Source organism: Oncorhynchus mykiss, chromosome 22 (genome assembly GCF_013265735.2).
Source record: "Oncorhynchus mykiss isolate Arlee chromosome 22, USDA_OmykA_1.1, whole genome shotgun sequence".
Lineage (NCBI taxonomy): Eukaryota > Metazoa > Chordata > Actinopteri > Salmoniformes > Salmonidae > Oncorhynchus > Oncorhynchus mykiss.
Genome location: NC_048586.1, coordinates 39958636 through 39974611, shown reverse-complemented (window position 1 = coordinate 39974611; position 15976 = coordinate 39958636). Strand labels below are relative to the sequence as shown.

The following is a 15976-nucleotide window of genomic DNA, read 5'->3' as shown; positions in this document are numbered from 1 at the left end:
TTAAAAATTAAACTCTGCCCCCAGCTGCCTTTGTGTGTGTGTTAACTCTGGAAATGTGAGAGATAGCAACTGATATGGAAGCACACTTATCTTGGGTCGTTCCACCAATTCGGCTCCTTTTGAGAAGTGTAACTTGATTTCACCTCATTTTAACATCCTGTCATAAATAGCACATTTCCAACTTCATAAACACATTTCCAACTTCATAAACACATTTCCAACTTCATAAACACATTTCCAACTTCATAAACACATTTTCAACTTCATAAACACATTTCCAACTTCATAAACACATTTCCAACTTCATAAACACATTTTCAACTTCATAAACACATTTCCAACTTCATAAACACATTTCCAACTTCATAAACACATTTCCAACTTCATAAACACATTTCCAACTTCATAAACACATTTCCAACTTCATAAACACATTACCAACTTCATAAACACATTTCCAACTTCATAAACACATTTCCAACTTCATAAACACATTACCAACTTCATAAACACATTACCAACTTCATAAACACATTTCCCACCTTGAAGTTAAGTAACAAATACTATAGTAAGTTCCTATTAAGTGCTGGGTTGACCGTAACAGGGTTGACCATAAAAGGGTGGATGATTTCATATTAAATCAGTCATAAATCTGCTTGTGACAGGAGAATGGAAGCTTATTGTGGAACAAGGAGCACAATTGAATGCAAAAAAAAGAGACAATTGTTAAGACATTTATAGCCTGTTGATCTATAACATGTTACGCTCAACCCACTCAGTTTACCAGCACAAAACACAAACAAACGGCCAAAAAGAGTTGAGCCAGCTCCCCTGTCGAGCCAGCTCCCCTGTCGAGCCAGCTCCCCTGCTTTTACACTATGATGTGACTATTAGATGATCAATGTTTCCTTAAAAAAAATGTATATATTTAAAAAGAAATAGGTTCACCATATATGACCAACCGACTCGATTCGGTTATATGTAGCAACATTTGAATTGTGTTTTTTACATTGGATAAAAGAAGAGACTCGGAGCTAGAAAATTGTATGTCATACAGTACAGTTGAGGAAGAATGGGAAAGTCATTCTGCTTTGAAAGTTGATAAACTTGTAAACTCACTTTTGAGAAAATGGCCTTTGAATGTTTGTTACACGAACTGGAGAGCTCTTCTTTGTCTGCACCCATTCAGCATCGTTCACACCCTCTTAATCTATAGCCCCGCCCGTAAACTCAGAGCTTTGACAGATTGTCCGTTTGTAAATTCAGTGTTTCGCTCTCGGAGCATTCAGACGACACACTGGACGCTCTAGCCAGTAGGGTTGATCCAAGTGTTCTGTCCAAACAACAAGCAGTCAAACACACAAGCTAACTGGCTAACGGTGGCTAGCTTGCTAGCTACTTCCAGACACAAATGAGAGAACAGCTCACTCTGACCTTTTTACATAGCCTAGCAGAGCTGGTTAGGCTATTTTTATGTTATCCAGAGCATTTGGTGACTGCAACTGTGCTGCTGGCAACAATTTAATTACGCTTTTTTGCCAACATTTACTGCCACCGGCCATATTCAACGGGTGTTGAGCGTTTTCGTAAATTTGTCAGTTACTTCTGCGCTCTGACACAGTCAGACGAGAGTGCTCTGAAATCGGAGTAGATAGCCAGAGCGAATTCACCAGCTACGTCTATTAACAGTTGACAGCATATTGTCATGGTTTTAATGTATTCTGTATTCATATTGTCATGGTTTTAATGTATTCTGTATTCATTGTCATGGTTTTAATGTATTCTGTATTCATTGTCATGGTTTTAATGTATTCTGTATTCATATTGTCATGGTTTTAATGTATTCTGTATTCATATTGTCATGGTTTTAATGTATTCTGTATTCATTGTCATGGTTTTAATGTATTCTGTATTCATGTTGTCATGGTTTTAATGTATTCTGTATTCATTGTCATGGTTTTAATGTATTCTGTATTCATATTGTCATGGTTTTAATGTATTCTGTATTCATATTGTCATGGTTTTAATGTATTCTGTATTCATTGTCATGGTTTTAATGTATTCTGTATTCACTGTCATGGTTTTAATGTATTCTGTATTCATATTGTCATGGTTTTAATGTATTCTGTATTCATATTGTCATGGTTTTAATGTATTCTGTATTCATGTTGTCATGGTTTTAATGTATTCTGTATTCACTGTCATGGTTTTAATGTATTCTGTATTCATATTGTCATGGTTTTAATGTATTCTGTATTCATATTGTCATGGTTTTAATGTATTCTGTATTCATATTGTCATGGTTTTAATTTTTTTCTGTATTCATTGTCATGGTTTTAATGTATTCTGTATTCATATTGTCATGGTTTTAATGTATTCTGTATTCATATTGTCATGGTTTTAATGTATTCTGTATTCATATTGTCATGGTTTTAATTTTTTTCTGTATTCATTGTCATGGTTTTAATGTATTCTGTATTCATGTTGTCATGGTTTCCTCATACAAAGTGACAGGTGGTTTAATGGATGTTGAGTTCCATTAGGAGCCCCATTCTAAGAGCCCTCTGTCAGAATGAAAGCCTAAATACGTAAACGTCCCATTTGCATTTTTCTAATTAATTAATTATACTGAGGCAAAAGGCATTCAACTGATTGCCACACGTCTCAAAATCAATACTTTTCATCATACCATTGTCACCCGTCGCTGAGGTGTTCCTCAGAGAGACTCGATCATTCTTCATGAACAATGACCTGATTCTGTATTTGAGTCAGGCAAAATGACGAGTTTGAAATCGAATGCCCTCTCAATACTCGTAATCCTCCTTGAGCCCCATTTCAAAGCCTGTATGTAGTCTCTTATTATATTATATTTGGAGTTCTATAACTCATACTTGTACTGAATTGCTTGATTCATTGATAGACCATGGTAGATAGAACCTGTGTTTTCACACGTCCAGGCACTGTATGGTCTATCATCAGGGTTCGTGAGTAACTGATTACATGTAATGGATTACTTTTTTTCTTAACCGTAATCAGTTATGTTACCAGTGAAAAATATTGTAATCAGAATGCAGATACCTTCGTAAAACTAGCTTATTACTTCTTGGATTACTTTTTAATTCAGAAAGGATTTTTGCAGGAAAATATGTTAATAAGAAACCTTTCTATTTTCTCAATGACATTCAATTCAGCATTTAAATAAGGTGCACATTTAAGTTTGTTCCATCGCAGCAAATTAATTTTATGGAACGTTTTTGTCCCCTTCTTATGCCTCTTAAGAGGAAAGTAACTGAAAGTAATCAGATTACATTACTGAGTTTTGATTACAATTATGGACAGGTTACTGGTTGCAATTTTGGACAAGTTACTGGTTGCAATATTGGACGTGTAACTGTAACTGATTACATTTAGAAAGTAACCTACTCAACTCTATATCATATATCAACATACAGTCAAGCCCATGATATCTCTCAATGGATTGTGAAGAGATATTAAGTGCTAAGAAGATGGGCTTTTGAGATAGAATTGAGAGGAGATTAGAGAAGTGAGGAGATTAGAGAAGTGAGGAGATTAGAGAAGTGAGGAGATTAGAGAAGTGAGGAGATTAGAGAAGTGAGGAGATTAGAGAAGTGAGGAGATTAGAGAAGTGAGGAGATTAGAGAAGTGAGGAGATTAGAGAAGTGAGGAGATTAGAGAAGTGAGGAGATTAGAGAAGTGAGGAGATTAGAGAAGTGAGGAGATTAGAGAAGTGAGGAGATTAGAGAAATGAGGGAATATATTTCAAGCAGAGGACTTGTACTCTCTGCAATCACATGTCTATTATCTCTGGTTCAGCTAATTCGAATTTTTTCCCAATTGTCTTTTCAGCTGAATTTTATCCTTTTTGTGAACATTGTGCGAGTGCTGGCAACAAAGATCAGGGAGACCAACGCAGGGAGATACGACACAAGAAAACAGTACAGGTGGGTAAAAAGATGGCAAAAGATTTCTGTGAGGACCCACTAGTTTCTGTGAGGACCCACTAGTTTCTGTGAGTACCCACTAGTTTCTGTGAGGAACCACTAGTTTCTGTGAGGACCCACTAGTTTCTGTGAGGACCCACTAGTTTCTGTGAGGACCCACTAGTTTCTGTGAGGACCCACTAGTTTCTGTGAGTACCCACTAGTTTCTGTGAGGACCCACTAGTTTCTGTGAGGACCCACTAGTTTCTGTGAGGACCCACTAGTTATTTGAATGTCTATTGATCACACTGAAAGTCAACTGTAGTAAGGCATTTGACCTTTTTTTCTCCTGTAGAGTTGAACATTGTTGATATAAAAAACACTCATCGTTTCAGAAGGTTATAGACAAATTATATTCACAACTATATTCAGACTGCCTCTTGTGCTCTTACCTTTAGTACTTCCTTTAATGTTCCCTTTTAACAGTGACTTGATATGGGTGTACATCTTGTCTTGGGTGTGAAATGTCTTGCCACTAGCTTAGAATTTATGCTCGGTCTGAAATCTCCTCTGTGCTTCGTTATCGTTTCAAAGTGGGATGAAACACCATAAAACATACTCAAAAGCACATATTAGTTGGTATTATTTTCTATCTGCAATTACCCATGATGCTACTGAACAACATCCATAGTGGATGTTGAAAGCCTCTGTAATGATAGGGCTGCGTGTTGGGGGGGGGGTGAGAGTTATTCCGAGGTTCATTCAGAGGATGTGTCTCAAATCTCACGCCTAGTGTTCCCTGTATAGTGCACTGCTCTTGAATACGGCCCATAGGGCTCTGGTCTAAAGTAGTGCACTATAATGGGAGTAGAGTGCCAACAGGGACTGATCCAGAGTGTTTCCACCAGGGTCGAAGCCCCACGTCACTCTGCTAGGTTTAATAACAGTTATACAACACACACACACACACACACACACACACACACACACACACACACACCAGCGTTTGAGTCGCCTTACAGACACCAGCATCTGAGTCACCTTACAGACCAGGAGATCATTACCCTGCAGGAGACGGTCAACCCTGCTGTGGGCGTCAGTCGTGTTCACTGGACTGTAGCATGAATGATGATGACAGATATGAGGGAGGCACGCTCCCATCTTAACTAAGTGTGCCATTTACACACCATTTACACCATTTTCCCATCTGACGCCTGCCTGTAGGCCATTTATAAATGCTTCATAATTACCGGCAGGTTTCGTTGTTTATTGGCATTTTCACTGATGGATCGGGAGATTGTTTAGATAGATCATCAATACAGATCAGATCTGAGGGGAAGAACCACAGGCGAGGAAAGCAGAATTTAGCAAATTGACATGACTGATGGCCATCTGTGACATGTGAAAGTTGTTGGTGAGTGTCGATGTCATGGCTGAATCCACTGCGATGTAAAGATGGGTGACCTTTAGCCTTTCTGTGTGTGACAAAAACAACTACATTGAAGTCTGACTGCGCAGAATTACTGATCACCTTCCATCCCAAATAACGACCTATTATGAGATAAAGATTCAGCATCTTGTCTTGTTTTGCTCAAACTGATCCTCTCCAACCTGTTGCTTGTGTCCGTACCCACAGGAAGTTGGCTAAGTCCACCCTGGTGCTGGTGCTGGTGTTTGGGGTCCACTACATTGTGTTTGTGGGGATGCCTCACACCTTCCAGGGCCTCAGCTGGGAGGTCAGGATGTACTTCGAGCTCTTCTTCAACTCCTTCCAGGTAACTGGTTATTCATACCATCTTTTTGAAAATTAGGTACAGATGTAGAACCTTCATTTGAGCCAGTTTCCTATAGCAGGAAAATAGTCCTGCATCAACAGGAAATGTGAATTATTATGTGGATTATAATTACATTTACATTTTTGTAGGGATTGATACATTTTTCATTATGGCAAATCAAGTTAGAATTTTCAAAGTGGAAATTGCCAACTTTAGAAGCCTTTTTAAAACTAAAATAGACTGCAAGTTTTACATTCTCAGCAACAAAAGAGTGATCCAATTAAGATGCTACATCTGCAGTCATTTCTTCGCAACTTGAGGGAGAACTTTACTTTCCAACACTGCTTGAACTTTATCCCCTAAACATAATTTCTCACCTGAGGGAATTTAGGCTCTTTGTGGCCATAGTCCCACCAACATCCATGAAAAAAAAACAAGCAATGAAATTACGATTTGCTTCATCAATCTTACCTTTATCTATCGCCACAGACCAGTGACATTGTTAGCCGATTCAAAACTCTGACATAAGCTTTGGGAGAGATGGTCAATACAACTGATTGCTACTGTACTTCCTACATGATCATTTTCCTCCTCATTATCATCTTCCTCCTTAGCACAAACTGGCCCTCACAGTCTAGACCTGGATACAGTACCTGCAGGAAAATTTGGGAAATGAGCCAAATTTTGCTTCCAGAAAACAGGAGTTTCCACTAGAGATCCTTCTACTGAGGAGGTGATAGCAATAGATGACCCTTACTCCCTGGAGAGAGGAGAGCAATCTACTAGGAATAATTACAGAGAGGCTGCTAAAGTGCACTCCAGTGGCAACACTTCCAATGACCCTGGCCCACAGGTAATGGGAAGGGCTGCTCTTAATGGGCTCTGAATCATACAATCAGTTGTAATAGTGGTGCCAATACCATATGTGTCCCACTCTCTTTTGGAGCCCATAGTCACATACTATACTGTTGATTTATTTTCACATCAAATCAAATTTTATTTGTCACATGCACTGAATACAACAGTGAAATGCTTACTTACAAGCCCTTAACCAACAAGAAGTTCAATAAATAAAGTTAAGAAAATATTTACTAATTATTTTATTTTTTTAATAAATCAAATCAATCAAAAAGTAACACAATAAATGTACATAACAATATCGAGGCTTTATACAGGGGGTACCAGTACAGAGTCAATGTGGAGGCTATATACAGGGGGTACCAGTACAGAGTCAATGTGGAGGCTTTATACAGGGGGTACCAGTACAGAGTCAATGTGGAGGCTTTATACAGGGGGTACCAGTACCGGTTAGTCGAGGTCATTTGCAAAGTGACTATGTACAGCAGGGCTGCCCAACCCTCTTCCTGGAGATCTACCTTCCTGTGGGTTTTCAGTCCAACACTCTTCCTGGAGATCTACCATCCTGTAGGTTTTCAGTCCAACCCTAATTTAACACACCTGATTCTACTAATTAGCTGCTCAACGTGACCTTAACTAGCTGAATCAGATATGCTAAATTATGTTCGGTAGGCCTAGCTCATAATAGTTATTAAAATCAAGGTTAGTGCATGTAACCCATCATTACCTTTATAACTGTGTTCTATGCTGTTTCCCCTAATGAATTAACTGATGTGGTAGAATAAGCCACTATATTCTGAAAGATGTTCCTCACCCGTTGAAGCCAAATCGTTAAATTGAATGAGGATTTTTAGGGGGGAGGGGAAGTACACAATTTAAATTCCACATGAGAACCCTCTCAACCCTCAAAATTGAAAGTGTCTCTGAAAGCTGATAAAACAGTATTCAACTAAATGAAGTAGGATCCAGTTTTAAAATAAAGCTTTAAAGTAGTTACAAATAAAAAATACTTTGGGACAGGAGTTAAGCAGTGAAAGCTACTTTGCTCTGTAGAATTGGCTCTGTAGCGTTCACTCTGTACAGTTCAGACTGGTGTGGTTTGACAGGGTCTGCTACAGGTCAGAGCCTCAGGCAGGTTGGAAGATTCCCTGCATCTTGGCACTTTCCCTTCATCTCCCTGTCTAACCGAGTCTAGCCGAGGCCAATAAAGACAGGGAAGGTCCTTCTCCGGACCAAGGGCTTGTGACAGATCATGTTCACTCTGTCAGTCAGTCATGAGAGCCTTTTGTTTAAAGTCAGTTGATCACAGCTGAGCCAGACAGGGTAATAGTGTGTTGGACACCCCGTTAGTAGCTCATCACGAAACAATTTATGATCATTCTACTAATATAACATTTCAGCTTCCAATCAGATTTAGCTGATTTTGAATTGAATGATCTAAGGGGATAATTATAGAGACAACCAACTGTTGTTCAAAAGAGCTACTCTGACTGACAGCTGGCCTATCAGAAACCTCTTATAAGCTGCTCATCGTATCTTAGAATCTTTGTTGTCGCTTTAATAGTTGTTCTGACAGAAAGAACAAAGATTTTTTTCTTACAACGAAGTTTGACTAGCCACGCAAAATGTATCACTGTGTTGACTACAATAGTGGATGTCATGTACAGAACTTTCATCTTTGTTGTTTAGTTGTCTTCCTATGGAATTACCCAGAGAATAACAGCTTTCCTCATGGTTTGTGTTTCCACGTTTGTTTCAAATGCGTTTTGTAATGTGTTTGCCTCCCCTCGTCTCCAGTTAGCAAAATGAATTCCTTCATATTCTGTCTGTTTCTGCACGTACGTCATAGCCATAATACCCCATGACATTATTCAGTTTCTACATGTTCATCCTGGCTGTATTCCTCCAAGGAGTTATTCAGTTTCTACATGTAGATCATAGCTATATTCCCCCAAGGCATTATTCAGTTTCTACATGTAGATCATAGCAGTATTCCCCCAAGGCATTATTCAGTTTCTACATGTTCATCCTGGCTGTATTCCTCCAAGGCATTATTCCGTTTCTACATGTAGATCATAGCAGTATTCCCCCAAGGCATTATTCAGTTTCTACATGTTCATCCTGGCTGTATTCCTCCAAGGCATTATTCAGTTTCTACATGTAGATCATAGCTATATTCCCCCAAGGCATTATTCCGTTTCTACATGTAGATCATAGCAGTATTCCCCCAAGGCATTATTCAGTTTCTACATGTACATCCTGGCTGTATTCCTACAAGGAGTTATTCTTCATATAGCACAGTGTATAGTGGGGATAATTTTCATACAAACATTATAGCTATGTGTTTAATGTACAAAGTTTACATCTCCACTTTTTTGAGTGAACATATGAGTCACCATCACTGAATAATATGACAGTTTGACTCATTGTGTATCTTTGTTTACCAGCTGAAGGAGGTGATACGATAAAAGAGTGAGAACAACACACCATGTCTCTTCACATCACCTTACTAGGCTAGTCACATGCCTGATTTAGCTCAGTCAAAGAGTCAAAGCCAGCCAGCACCGTAGATCTGCAACCTTTCCATAGCGCAACAGGGTGCTGCTGCTTGCACAGAGACAGGCAGGAGTGGAGGAAAGGGGAATATCTGAAAGAGAGAAGAACAGATATAATGGTCTGTAAGATATAGCAGAAGTGATGCCAATCAATGCATGACCTTTCCATATAGAGTAATAATGATTTGAGGAATAAAGGTTGAAAAATTAATATGAATTATATCAAAACATCTCATACATTCATAAGCCATATCAGTAGATATGTGCTACGTTGAATAGAGACAGAGAATGAAGGAGAGAAGGGTACAGATGTAAGATCTTAATTTGACCCAGTTTGCTACAGAATGGAAATAATCCTGCAGCAAAAGAGAATGTTAATTATTATGTGGATTATAATTATTGGACATTTTTGTAGGGGTTGATACAATTTTTGTTAGGCTAAATCAAGTCTGATGTTTTAAAGTGGAAATTACAAACTTTAGAAGCCTTTTTAAACCAGTAATACACAAGTTTGCATATCCTTCTGTGCAGGAACATTCTCAGCAACAAAAGAGTGATCAAATTAAGATCTGTACTTTTCCCCCTGGGATATGTCACCAGATTGACAAAGTTTTCGCAATGCTATCAACCTTCCATTGCTTTAGAGTATGAATGGAATTGAATAGCATCTGCAACACAAAAATAAACTCCTCTTTTCTATTACACTGGTTCTCAACTCTTCTGTCTCTTCCAGGGCTTCTTTGTATCCATCATCTACTGCTACTGCAATGGAGAGGTGAGTGTGGATGATTTTACACTCTCTATAAATTGTCTAACTTCAGCCAGAGAGGAAGAGGCAGGATGGCAACAACAACTGACCGAGTTACACCAGGAACGCACAATCCCTCCATCAGTGCTCAGAAGAGGGCTGAATCTGCCCCAAAATCTGCCCCAAAATCTGTCTATTCGAAAATGAAGGGAAAGGGAAAGGGGGAGACCTAGTCAGTTGTACAACTGAATGCATTCAACTGAAATGAGTCTTCCGCATTTAACCCTCAGAATCAGAGAGGTGCGAGAGGTGTTGTCCACGTCATCGGCGCCTAAAGCATTTTGTATGAAGGTCAATGGGAAAGTGACGAATTTGGCCAACATAAAATTATATTGCTCATTTTCTACTTGAGAGTTATTTGATAAAATTTAAGTTTTGTAATGTTTATGTTGTTACATACTGATATACAGTAACAGTATGATATACAGTAACAGCTACACAGTAACAAAGTAACAGTCAAAAGTAACAGTCAGTATCTGGTGTGGCCACCAGCTGCATTAAGTACTGCAGTGCATCTCCTCCTCATGGACTGCATCAGATTTGCCAGTTCTTGCTGTGAGATGTTACCCCACTCTTCCACCAAGGCACCTGCAAGTTCCAGGACATTTCTGGGGGGAATGGCCCTAGCCCTCACCCTCCGATCCAACAGGTCCCAGACGTGCTCAATGGGATTGAGATCCGGGCTCTTCGCTGGCCATGGCAGAACACTGACCTTCCTGTCTTGTGGGAAATCACGCACAGAACGAGCAGTATGGCTGGTGGCTTTGTCATGCTGGAGGGTCATGTCAGGATGAGCCTGCCGGAAGGGTACCACATGAGGGAGGAGGATGTCTTCTCTGTAACGCACAGCGTTGAGATTGCCTGCAATGACAACAAGCTCAGTCCAATGATGCTGTGACACACCGCCCCAGACCATGACGGACCCTCCACCTCCAAATCAATCCCGCACCAGAGTACAGGCCTCGGTGTAAAGCTCATTCCTTCAACGATAAACGCGAATCCAACCATCACCCCTGGTGAGACAAAACCGTGACTCGTCAGAGAAAAGCACTTTTTTGCCAGTCCTGTCTGGTCCAGCGACAGTAAGTCCGTGCCCATAGGCAACGTTGTTGCCGGTGATGTCTGGTGAGGACCTGCCTTACAACAGGCCTACAAGCCCTCAGTCCAGCCTCTCTCAGCCTATTGCGGACAGTCTGAGCACTGATGGAAGGATTGTGAGTTCCTGGTGTAACTCGGGCAGTTGTTGTTGCCATCCTGTACTTGTCCCGCAGGTGTGATGTTCGGATGTACCGATCCTGTGCAGGTGTTGTTACACGTGGTCTGCCACTGCGAGGACGATCAGCTGTCTATCCTGTCTCCCTGTAGCGCTGTCTTAGGCGTCTCACATTACGGACATTGCAATTTATTGCCCTGGCCACATCTGCAGTCCTCATGCCTCCTTGCAGCATGCCTAAGGCACGTTCACACAGATGAGCAGGGACCCTGGGCATCTTTCTTTTGGTGTTTTTCAGAGTCAGTAGAAAGGCCTCTTTAGTGTCCTAAGTTTTCATAACTGTGACCTTAATTGCCTACCGTCTGTAAGCTGTTAGTGTCTTAACGACCGTTCCACAGGTGCATTTTCTTTAATTGTTTGTGGTTCATTGAACAAGCATGGTAAACAGTGTTTAAACCCTTTACAATGAAGATCTTTGAAGTTAATTGGATTTCACAGTTACTTTTCTGGACCTCTCTTCCCGATAGCTAAAGGTCCCGAAGCTTCTGCTCTGCTAGTAGAGAACAGGCTACTCTGGCAAATGGTACTCTTTTAAATAAAGGTAGATCAAAGCTGAATCAATGTCTGCAAGATCACATATTGAAAGTGTTCAACATAAAATAAATAATATTATATTATATTAGCAGAGAATAACGTTATTGTAAGACAAAAAACACTACCTCATTTTTTGTGACATTTAAGGATTGTTGTGTGAATGGTCACATTTTTATGTCATGTGGCCAAAACTCAACAGCGCGTTTCGTAATGTTTAGGCTGTTACAAGTGTACTGATATATGGTGCATTCGGAAAGTCTTCAGACGCCTTGACTTTTTCCACATTTTGTTACATTACAACCTTATTCTAAAACTTATTAAATTGTTTCTTTCCCCCCTTATCAATCTACACATAATACCCTATAATGACAAAATGTGTAAAATAACAAATACTGAAATATCACATTTACATAAATATTCAGACTCTTTACTCAGTACTTTTTTGAAACACCTTTGGCAGCGATTACAGCCTTGAGACTTCTTGGCTATGACGCTACAAGCTTGGCACACCTGTATTTGAGGAGTTCCTCCCATTCTTCTCTGCAGATCCTCTCAAGCTCTGTCAGGTTGGATGGGGAGCATCGCTGCACAGCTATTTTCAGGTCTCTCCAGAAATGTTAGATCGGGTTCAAGTCCGGGCTCTGGCTGGGCCACTCAACGACATTCAGAGACTTGTCCTGAAACCACTCCTGCGTTGTCTTGGCTGTGTGCTTAGGGTTGTTGTCCTGTTTAAAGGTGAACCTTTGCCCCAGTGTGATCCTAACTAGTCTCCCAGTCATTGCCGCTGAAAAACATCCCCACAGCATGATGCTGCCACCACCATGCTTCACCGTAGGAATGGTGCCAGGTTTCCTCCAGACGTGACGCTTGGCATAGTCCTTCTGGAAGGTTCTCCCATCTCCATAGAGGAACTTTGGAGCTCTGTCAGACATTCTTGGTGGTTCCAAACATCTTCCATTCCAGAACGTTGGAGGCCACTTTGTTCTTGTGGGGACCATCAATGCTGCAGAAATGTTTTTGTTTCCTCTTCCCTCGACACTACCCGGTTTTGGAGCTCTACGGACAATTCCTTTGACCTCATGGCTTGTTTTTTTTCTCTGACATGCACGTTCACCTTTGGGACCTTATATAGGCAGGTGTGTGCCTTTCCAAATCATGTCCAACCCATTGAATTTACCACAGGTGGACTCCAATCAAGTCCTGGAAACATCTTAAGGATGATCAATGGAAACAGGATCCACCTGAGCTCCATTTCGAGTCTCTTAGCAAAGGGTCTGAATACTTATGTACAGTAAATAAGGTATTTTTATTTTTTGTCTTTATGGGTATTGTGTGTAGATTGATGAGGGAGAAAATCTATTTCATACATTTTAAAATAAGTCTGTAACGTAACAAAATGTGGAAAAGGGGAAGGGGTTTGAATAATTTCCGAAAGCACTGTAAGTGGACACACGTGGCATTCCGGGCAACTTCGGAAAAAGTTTGTGCCTGTTGTTCACATGCGTATCTGCCCCCTCTACATTTGTTCCCGTTGTAACAGCAGTCAGTCAGTATTCTGTATTCTCAGTATACAGTATAAATGGTCTTTCCTTCAGCGCAAGACACTTCAGGTTTAGAGCTTCCCCTTAGATGTCTGTTCTTTTGACATAAGAAAAACCAGGGCTAAGATTCACCCTCTTCCTCTTTTCTCTCTTTCTCACCATCATCCTCACCCAACCACCTGACCCTCTTCTTCCCCCAACTACCCCACCTAAACGCTCTTCCTCCCGTATCCACCCCACCTCAACCCTCTTCCTTCCCCAACAATCTCCTCTCCGCCTCTCCTCATCTCCCCCAAAGGTCCAAACGGAGATAAAAAATACATGGACTCGTTGGAACCTTGCGTTGGACTGGAAGGTTCCGGTAGTGTGTGGACGTTACCGCTACGGCTCAGTGCTCACCGGGCTCAACAACAGCTCCAGCAGCCAGTCTCAGCTGGCTGGGGGTGGCCCCGCCATCCGCTCAACCACCCTCTTCTCCAGCCGTGTCTATCGTAGCAACGGACCCCCGACGCTGTCCACCCACACCACCCTGCCTGGCTACGTCATCAGTAACTCAGACCCAGACAGCGTCCACCCCTCCATCCCTGAGGAACCAGAGGAGAACAGTGCCAAGCAGGTGGATGACATCTCTCTGAAGGAGACGATGCCTGTCCTCAATAATAGTACGACCGCAGATGATGATGAGGAGACGTTGTAGACATGGGGAGAGACGGGAGGTTTTTCTGAATGTGACTGAGCTGGGAAAAACAACAGGCCTTTGGGATAGAGACCAAAGACTACTGGCCCCTAGACATGGGACCACATGTAAATTCATACAGATTATTGGCACAGGTAGATATATACATGTAAAGACACACACACACACACACACACACACACACACACACACACACACACACACACACACACACACACACACACACACAAACCACATAAAAAACGGACAAATAAGAAAAGATACGTCTCATCTTTGTACATACTCACAGACTGCCCTTTTGTAGCCAATTGATTGAAATTGATTGAAAAAAAAGTATTGCTTTGTCTATAAATAATTTTTTCTTTTTTTCACCTTTATTTAACCAGGTAGGCTAGTTGAGAACAAGTTCTCATTTGCACCTGCGACCTGGCCAAGATAAAGCATAGCAGTTCGACACGTACAACAACACAGAGTTACACATGGAATGAACAAAACATACAGTCAATAATACAGTAGAAAAATAAGAAAACAAAGTCTATATACAGTGAGTGCAAATAAGGTCAAATAAGGGAGTTAAGGTGGCGAAGTAATTATAATATAGCAATTAAACACTGGAATGGTAGATGTGCAAAAGATGAATGTGCAAGTAGAGGTACTGTGGTGCAAAAGGAGCAAAATAAATAAATACAGTATGGGAATGAGGTAGATAGATGGGCTGTATACAGATGGGCTATGAACAGGTGCAGTGATCTGTGAGCTGCTCTGACAGCTGGATCTTAAAGCTAGTGAGGGAGATGGGAATCTCCAGCTTCAGTGATTTTTACAGTTCGTTCCAGTCAGTGGCAGCAGAGAACTGGAAGGAAAGGCGACCAAAGGAGGAATTGGCTTTGGGGGTGACCAGTGAGATATATCTGCTGGAGCGTGTGCTACGAGTGGGTGCTGCTATGGTGACCAGCGAGCTGAGATAGGGCAGGGCTTTAGCAGAGACTTGTAGATAACCTGTAGCCAGTGGGTTTGGCGACGAGTATGAAGCGAGGGCCAGCCAACGAGAGCGTACAGGTCGCAGTGGTGGGTAGTATATGGGGCTTTGGTGACAAAACGGATAGCACTGTGATAGACTGCATCCAGTTTGCTGTGTAGAGTGTTGGAGGCTATTTTATAGATGACATCGCCAAAGTCAAGGATCGGTAGGATGGTCAGTTTTACGAAGGTATGTTTGGCAGCATGAGTGAAGGAAGCTTTGTTGCGAAATAGGAAGCCGATTCTAGATTTAATTTTTGATTGGAGATGCTTAATTTGAGTCTGGAAGGAGAGTTTACAGTCTAGCTAGACACCTATGTATTTGTAGTTATCCATGTATTCTAAGTCAGAGCCGTCCAGAGTAGTGATGCTGGATGGGCGGGCAGGTGCGGGCAATGATCGGTTGAATAGCATGCATTTAATTTTTATTTGCGTTTAAGAGCAGTTGGAGGCCACGGAACGAGAGTTGTATGGCATTGAAGCTCGTCTGGAGGTTAGTGTCCAAAGAAGGGCCAGAAGTATACAGAATGGTGTTGTCTGCGTAGAGGTGGATTAGAGAATCACCAGCAGCAAGAGCGAATCTCGGGCCAAGGATCCATGTTTTCTGCCAAACTCTCCCCAGCCATTGACACTCAGACATGCCATCCTTCAGGAGAGGTCTAAAGTCAGTTCTAAGGGCTATAGGAGCTGCATCATGTGTTGGTCTGTGCAAAGTACCTTTTTTTTCAATCCAAAATGATGTGACTGACTGACAGATGTCTAAATGCAACAGTATTCAAATCAAATCAAATCAAATCACATTTATTTATATAGCCCATCGTACATCAGCTGATATCTCAAAGTGCTGTACAGAAACCCAGCCTAAAACCCCAAACAGCAAGCAATGCAGGTGTAGAAGCACGGTGGCTAGGAAAAACTCCCTAGAAAGGCCAAAACCTAGGAAGAAACCTAGAGAGGAACCAGGCTATGTGGGG

The 15976-nt window shown here is 41.2% G+C and overlaps 1 protein-coding gene across 1 annotated transcript in view; it reads left to right on the top strand.

Moving 5' to 3' along the window:
• LOC110501865 (parathyroid hormone 2 receptor-like) overlaps window positions 1–14181 on the top strand; it is a 66723-nt gene extending 52542 nt beyond the window's left edge. Inside the window, exons 10-13 of the mRNA XM_036959077.1 lie at window positions 3868–3962; window positions 5578–5716; window positions 9863–9904; window positions 13584–14181. Coding sequence (XP_036814972.1) covers window positions 3868–3962; window positions 5578–5716; window positions 9863–9904; window positions 13584–13982 — 675 coding nt within the window. The 3' untranslated portion in view covers window positions 13983–14181. The remainder of the gene's footprint in view (window positions 1–3867; window positions 3963–5577; window positions 5717–9862; window positions 9905–13583) is intronic.
• Window positions 14182–15976: the final 1795 nt, after the last annotated feature.